At 36.8% G+C, this 7,273-nt stretch overlaps 2 protein-coding genes across 2 annotated transcripts; one reads left to right on the top strand and one right to left on the bottom strand.

The window, feature by feature from the left end:
- Nucleotides 1-329: 329 nt before the first annotated feature.
- Nucleotides 330-1,714, top strand: LOC108568957. The gene is made up of 3 exons (XM_017930309.1): nucleotides 330-610; nucleotides 1,367-1,465; nucleotides 1,526-1,714. Exons 1-3 carry the CDS (start codon nucleotides 590-592, stop codon nucleotides 1,655-1,657), a joined length of 252 nt encoding a protein of 83 aa, XP_017785798.1. The 5' UTR covers nucleotides 330-589; the 3' UTR covers nucleotides 1,658-1,714.
- Nucleotides 1,715-3,329: 1,615 nt separating this feature from the next.
- LOC108568956 (peroxisome assembly factor 2) lies at nucleotides 3,330-6,582 on the bottom strand. Its single transcript, XM_017930308.1, has 9 exons — nucleotides 5,424-6,582; nucleotides 5,135-5,358; nucleotides 4,695-5,079; nucleotides 4,473-4,640; nucleotides 4,161-4,307; nucleotides 3,937-4,110; nucleotides 3,748-3,877; nucleotides 3,557-3,696; nucleotides 3,330-3,501 (listed from the first exon to the last, which is right to left on the bottom strand). Exons 1-9 carry the CDS (start codon nucleotides 6,322-6,324, stop codon nucleotides 3,347-3,349), a joined length of 2,424 nt encoding a protein of 807 aa, XP_017785797.1. The 5' UTR covers nucleotides 6,325-6,582; the 3' UTR covers nucleotides 3,330-3,346.
- Nucleotides 6,583-7,273: the final 691 nt, after the last annotated feature.

Below are 7,273 nucleotides of genomic sequence, written 5' to 3'. Positions count from 1 at the left end.
GATTGAGTTATTTTATGAGTTGTGCAAATATACCATAATTTCGGGAACTTTTCTATTCTCATTTGGAGGAAATAATTCATGCTTATTTTCGAAATGAAGATCATAGATAAAATTATGGTAGAAATGAGCTTTTCGAAAGGAACGAATGAAAAGATGTTGTGGATGAGTGAAGAATTTGCATGTTCGAAGAGGATATAGTAGTAGCAGTTCCCGTTTGTCCGTTCATTTCCTGGAACATAAAAACCTTGTTCTCTCTCTCTCTTTCCTTCGATCCTCCGCCTCCGTCGGCGTCGCCGTCCCTGCTACTACTACTCTCTCGCAATATATACACACAGCGATTAATTTTTATTTGGACTTTATTCATAGGTCATATATAAATCAAAAGGCTTCCTCCTCTATCTTTAGTATCACTCGAATCCCCACGGCGGTATTAAAAACACGATCCATCCGCATTTGCAGCGACCGCGCTTCAAACACCAAAAAAACCCATAAGAAAAACGTAACAGTTTATTCACAGTGTCGCCGATTATTTAGTTTAGTTCTTCGATACACAATTACAACGAGAAACACAGAGAAATATAAAAAAAAAATGGGCAAAAGCAACGGAAAGGTATGGATACTTTTAAATTTAAACTTTCAAATTGTAATCCGCGCGCCTTCTTTTCTCTCCACTCGTAATCGCACTTGTTTTATTTATTCTTATTCGCTCGTCTCTTTTTCTTTTTGCGTTCGTTTGTTTTAAATTTTGCAAACGGATCTGAGAGGCGGCATGTGGTCAAGAGATGATGCATTTTTATGCGATTAAATACCGCAGTAGTAAAAAAAAATAAAGAAAACGCAACCAATCGATTTGGCTGGAGATTTAACTTAACATTAATTAATTTCGGTGAAAAGTAGAGAAAACTGGGAGAATAATGGGAAATATTTGAATAACAAAATTTGTTTACGCGGAAATGAGTGCGAGATAATAACGGGTGTTTGTGGAAACAACAAATTGTTTGTTTGCGATTAAATAAATTGGATCGGGTTTTAATTAGCGTTGATCGTCTGCAGAAAGAGCGAAATTCGACTCAGATGGACGGAATAATCATGTGCAATTAATCATGTTTTTCGGTTTGGAAATTATTCGCGATAATTGGCGCGGATTAAGTAATTAAAACAGACAGAGAGGAGAGAGAAAATCTATGTCGCAAAGTCATAATAACATTCATCAAATGCAAATCGATTCAGTAAAGAAGAAGAAGACAAAAAGAGAACGATTGATCGCAGATGGCCTGAATTAAATATGTAGAACAAACGTCATTAGATTCGTTTTATTTTCATTCATTCATTCACTAACGTTTTTTCTTCTCTTTTACCCTCTCAGATCGTGGTGGTCTTTTGCGTAGCAGCGCTGTGTGTCCTGATTAACTCGATAGAAGCGAGACCTAGGGACATTTCGACGAAGGGGGAACTCTGCTTAGTCGTAAGTTCTCTTGCATTTCTTCTGATCAGCTAATGTTTAACATATTAACTACTTCTTCAGGCCAAAATGGATGAGACTTGCCAGAAATGCGCGAAACAGACGAAATCCCCGTTGGTTTATCCGATGTGCTGCAGCGACGAAGACGGCGTCTACGCTTGGTGCGAAAGGTACATACATTACGGGATCCAGTAATGCTACTATGATATGATATTCTTTTACAACAAAAATCAACAACAAGTTCACCTGTGATTATATTCATTCTTAATAATTTAATTATTTATTTATAGTATAAATCAATTATTATTATTTGCAATAATAATGATAGACTGATTGTGATAGATTTCAATTGTTAAATTTGCAAATGTTTTTCTTTTCTTCTACTTCTTCTTCGTATGTTTGTGATATATCCAAGTCTCTCGCGTCGTTTCTTTGTTCTAAATGAAACGGCGACGCAGACGTTACGGACCGATTGCTTCTCTATTTTTTTTTGTGTGTATCAAAAAATTATATTAGTTGCATGTAACTTAGATGTAATCCTTTTTGTTTTCTGTTCAAGGCTGTGAATGTAATAATAATAATATATTTTACAATTAATCAAATTCCTATTATTTATTTCTCCCAAAACATATTCATTCTTCTAATTACTAAAGCAAAACTAAAGTTTAACCATTTCTTAAGTAGGTTTTAACTCCAAAATTAATACATAATTAGTAAACATTATTTCATGTATGATACATACATAATTTCAATGGTATAAAACATCTCTGAATTAAAATTAATATACAGTGGTACCTCGATATACGAGTGTTTTTAAATACGAGCCGCCGAGCGTGCGATATTTTGCTTTGAGATGAGATACAGTTTCTTCCACCTCAGTCTGTGTTCTTGTTTCCCTCGTTTTCGAAGCATTTTTGATAAGTTGGATTAATGGCATTTCAATTTATTTCAATGGGGAAAATTGCTTTGAGATACGAGCAAGTTGATAAATCCAAACTACTTTGATGACAAGTTAACTAACTCAATATATAGTAAATTGAATATACAAATTATTTGATTTTCTGAGATTTATAAACTTAAAACATAAAACTAAACAAATTATTGAAGCACGACAAAAGTTCTCCACTTTCAATTCATATGGATTTTTAAGAAAAGATTTATAGAAACTTCTAAAATATCACAAGAAGACATGGCCAACCATTAATTATCAAAAGTGCTATTATAGAAAAGGTGTTATTAAATTTTCTAGATTAAATACAATGTTTGCTACAATACTTGATACATTCTAAATCTATACATGTCAGTTTTCAAGAATGGAATGATTACAATTATAAAACTAAACACTAAAATAGAATATCAAACGTTTTGAAGTAAGGGTCAATTGTTTACAAATGTATTAATTGCTCATATACTTTTTGATTACTCTTTGTGTTGCTTTTATAGGTTTCATTAATATTGTCAAGTTGTTTTTTTTGTCTTTTGTAAAATTCTCAAATTAATGTAGTAATCAAGCAGATGGCATTTAGATGTTGGATCGTGCTCGTTGTACTGAGGACTTATTCAGATTATCTGCGCTAAAAAGGAATGTACTCGAAAGGTTAAAAAACAACTGCCATACTCCAGATTACATTTATCATCTGCAGCATTATTTTATGTACGAGTTATTCAATTGAACGACAAGAGATGAAGCATAATTTTCATGATATATTGGAAAAAAGAAACAAAGTTTTTCATAATTATATTTAGAAGTAGTTGTAATTACTATTGAACTTGAAAACTTCATTCATTAAATTGAATATAACAAAAAAAAAACTTTTTCTTCTTAGTTAAAATTTTTATTAAATATTTAAAAAATCAACAATGCGTAAAACCCTTATAATATTTCTAGTTTTTAGTATTTAACTCCTTCCGTAAATTCTCGAAATACCGTAAATCGGCTGGACTTATCGATGATTTAACATTGGCGATGGCGTCTTCGAAATCCTTGAGTGTAACCACCACACTGTCATGGGTAAGCTCGTCGACCTTCTCTATTGATCCTTTAGAAAGAAAGTGATGAGTTAACCCAATTGTGGTTCTATTTAATGCTGTTACCTTTCTCGATTTTCTTTATGAGTCTACAGGCTGCAGTCATCCAGGCGTTCGAACAAATCCCGTAAAAGTCTGCACCGGTGACATTGTCCGGACAAGTATTCACAATATTCTGCAGATTGACTTTCTCGGATAACTTGAACCTGAAAACGCGTGAAATGCACGAGATTCTCTTCATATTGAGAAACACTTACTTTCTGGTCAACGCTTTTACGACCGCCACTTTGGACGGGTTGTCCGTGCACGGCCCGACGTAAAGGAGCTTATCGAATCGGCCTGGCCGAAGAAGCGCAGGATCGATCAAATCCGGTCTGTTGGTCGCACCTAAAAGTAGAGATATATATACTAGTTTGCTGCGACGTTAGATAATGTTGTTTATGGACCTATAACGAAGATCGTTCCGTTTTCATTGAGGCCGTCCATTTCGGAGAGGAGCTGAGAAACCACACGATCCATGACTCCGCCGGAATCTCCGGACATGCCGCGGTTTGGAGCTAGAGAATCCAACTCGTCGAAGAAGACGATGCACGGTGACGCCTGTCTAGCCTTCTCAAACACTGAAAATTTATATTAAAGATGATTGAATCATTGAAGTCTGTTACTGTACCTTCACGAACGTTCTGCTCGGATTGTCCAACGTACATGTTCAACAGTTCAGGTCCTTTCACCGAAAGGAAGCAGAGGTTGCATTCGGTGGCTACTGCCTTTGCAATCAGCGTCTTCCCAGTTCCAGGTGGTCCATATAGTAAAATTCCTATTAATTAACACAATAACATAAAAAAACGTTATATAGAACGTTTTTTTATGTTATTGTTTTTAGTATTAGAACAATATAGATTATTTATTAGATTTCGTCTTTACTATTTTTCAAGACATTAACTTAAATTGCCCACAGTTGTAATTAAACAGGATTTCATACCTGATCGTTTCAGAAGTGTGCTTTGCAGAAGCTTGGAATGCTTCAAAGGCAAATTAATCGTATTAATAATTTCCCTTTTAACATCCTCTAATCCACCGATGTCGGACCACTGGACCTTCGGCACCTTGGGAACACCGACGGTTTGCGTGTAATTCGATTGCATTACATCTGAAATTCCATCATATACCATTTCTAAACTCAATCACATAAATGTACACTAACCCATGGAATACTCAAAATCTTTATCGGTGATAGCTTCAGTCTTCGCAAACAGCGAATTCTTATTTGCATAGTATACCAGCGCCTCCAAATCTTCGTACAAAAATCCGTGCGTTTTTCCTGCAATCTCCGAAAGATTCGCTCGCACTTTTAACGATTTCTTCGCGACGATCCACTCGAGAATTTGCGATCTCTCCGTTTGATTCGGCGCTTCGAATGTGATCGTCTCGAGGAAGACTCTGCTCAGCTCGGAGGGTAAATCCTTTGTGTTGCTGACGCATACCAATATCACCGGATGCTTATTGTTGCTGAAGAGGTTGTTCAGTTCGTTTACGAAGTAGCTGATGATGCGGGAATCGTGTTGACCTTCGTTGTTTTTGCAAAAATTCTAAAAAAATTCCAGTGTTTTTAATGTTGTAAAATTTCAAATACAATTGGTATACCTCGAAATTGTTAATGACAACAATTGTTGGTGAGCAGAGTTTTGCTTTGAAGAAAGCGTTTCTCATCTTGATTTCTGTCTGCGAATAAGCGTGCGCCGTCAGATCGTTCAATCCGAGTTTGCAGATCTGCAGACCCAACTTCTTGGCGAACGATGTTAGTATCAGCTTCTTCCCGGATCCACGACCGCCCTGCAGCAGGATGGTCGCCCTCAATTTCAGTTTATCTAAAATGCATGCACGTCTCTAGAGTTTTGCGGATTACGCCGTGTACTTTACTGTTCATATTTACTGTCTTTAAGGAAGGGTTTTGCGGCGCGCTCCAGCTGCCGGAAGTACAACGACAGTCCCTCGGGATAGAGACCGAGTAAATTATCCGTGCAATTTCCTTCAATTCTGTCTCGTATCGATTGCAAGCGCGGCGGGAGCGAACTCTGCACGTCCGCCGACTGTATTAGCCCCGTAGGTCCGACGACACCCAAGCAACCTTCGCCACCTGGACACTCATCGCCGTACGAGAACGTAATCTTATTGCACCTGAAATAGACCCATTCCGCTTCGTTCAATTTGGGATTGCTGTAGTAATGATCGGGAGCGTAATCTTGTAGCCTTATAGAAATAACGTCCTCCTTGTACACCAGTTTCGGACACTTGAAGTAGTTCTTCAGAAGAGTATCGGTCAAGAGAGCATTAAGATTGTGAGGAGACGACACGAGCGAAACATAAATCTGCGAAGCGATCTTAATACTCTCGAAACTAACAGGAGCCAAAGATCCAATTTCCATCTTCAAATTGAATTTCAGCGTATCCGAAATCAAAACTTCTTCATCTCCAACTTTACCGGAAACCACCTGCGCCACGCGCGACTTCCCTCCGGCCTTGATCCTCACGTAAAGAGCTTCATTCAGGATGGCCTTCCAGTAACCATCGTCGACAATTACGCAATTATTCACATCAGCGTAGGCGTTCGATTTGCTCAATTGTTTTATCAATTCTTGAGGCACCTGACGCAACTGAAACTTCTTACCGCTCTTCTTAATCTTAATGTACTTCAGTAACATATAAACAGGAAATATAAATGATGCATATCTCGGATATTTCAATTTGCATATGAAGAGCAACAGTTTGGAATCCTTTTCCAACTTCTTACGTATCAACTCCTGTTGGGAAACACTCATCTTGTCGATCATCATGTAAGATGTCACCTATAAACTTTATGTTCTCTCGATGGGCAATGATCTCACAATAATATTTATTGTAAATACTCGATGAAAACTCGCACTTTGTGCATAATATTTACGAATTTTCTGACTACTAATGTTTATTTTTAGGTTATGATGCTTTGTTATGACACCTTGCTCATCTTTCGTAACCAATGCTGCATCAGCAAATCGATGCTACTTTGTTATTTTAATATGATCCAATTGATTACGCTTACTAGATGATCATGTTATGCAAGCTGAAAATCCTACAGTTGTTGTTCCATTAAATGCATAACTGGTTGCCTATAACTTATATATAGGAAACGAAGAAGAATGGCAATAGGAAATAAGCAATTTCTCATAGGAGTTTCAAAGGATTTAGAACCCATTAATTTCGTCATATATTCTAAGAATATCTAATCCCAATCTCTTGAAACACTTGAATAATGTCTTCATGAGTTAATAATTCCAAAAGCGACGTATATATGTAGATTCTTGTGAAAATTAAGAAAATTTTCATCATCATAAAATATACATAAATTGGATAATTGAATTTTAGAAGACTCTCAAAGTTGATTAATTAATTAAGATAAAACGTGGCAAAAGTTTTGAGTTCACATTGAATGAACGCAGCAGTGTTGATTTTTTAAACGCGCTTGAGCAGCGTTTTAACTAAAACTAAAAGAACATGAGGTGTGTAAAAACATCAAAGGATCATGGCAGGATTTTGTCGTGGAGATGCGAAAGGGAGCGTACAAAAAATAAATACTGAAGGATGCTGAAATCCAATGTAGAGAAAGACGAATGGGAACGTTGGAGTAAAGAGCGCGGCTCGGTCGCTTGCTCCCAGAGGAGTGAGAATAAAAAAAAGTAGGATGGAATAGGAAGGAAGGATGCGAGGGTGTGGAGCAAATGGCTTAACCAAAGATAGAATGAGAGA

Source organism: Nicrophorus vespilloides, unplaced genomic scaffold, assembly GCF_001412225.1.
Source record: "Nicrophorus vespilloides isolate i.1.1-1 unplaced genomic scaffold, Nicve_v1.0, whole genome shotgun sequence".
In the NCBI taxonomy this organism is placed as follows: Eukaryota; Metazoa; Arthropoda; class Insecta; order Coleoptera; family Silphidae; genus Nicrophorus; species Nicrophorus vespilloides.
The sequence above is the reverse complement of the archived record's forward strand: the minus strand, read 5'-3'. Positions and strand labels throughout refer to the sequence as shown.

Bases quoted from the DNA above. Each gene is read 5' to 3' on its own strand.
- LOC108568957 (XM_017930309.1), top strand. From the start codon at position 590: ATGGGCAAAAGCAACGGAAAG. The intron at 611-1,366 runs GTATGGATACTT...TTACCCTCTCAG, and splicing joins TGGGCAAAAGCAACGGAAAG to ATCGTGGTGGTCTTTTGCGT. The intron at 1,466-1,525 runs GTAAGTTCTCTT...CTACTTCTTCAG, and splicing joins AGGGGGAACTCTGCTTAGTC to GCCAAAATGGATGAGACTTG.
- LOC108568956 (XM_017930308.1), bottom strand. From the start codon at position 6,324: ATGATGATCGACAAGATGAGTGTTTCCCAACAGGAGTTGATACGTAAG. The intron at 4,641-4,694 runs GTTAGTGTACAT...ATGGAATTTCAG, and splicing joins AGATTTTGAGTATTCCATGG to ATGTAATGCAATCGAATTAC. The intron at 4,111-4,160 runs GTACAGTAACAG...ATAAATTTTCAG, and splicing joins CGAGCAGAACGTTCGTGAAG to TGTTTGAGAAGGCTAGACAG.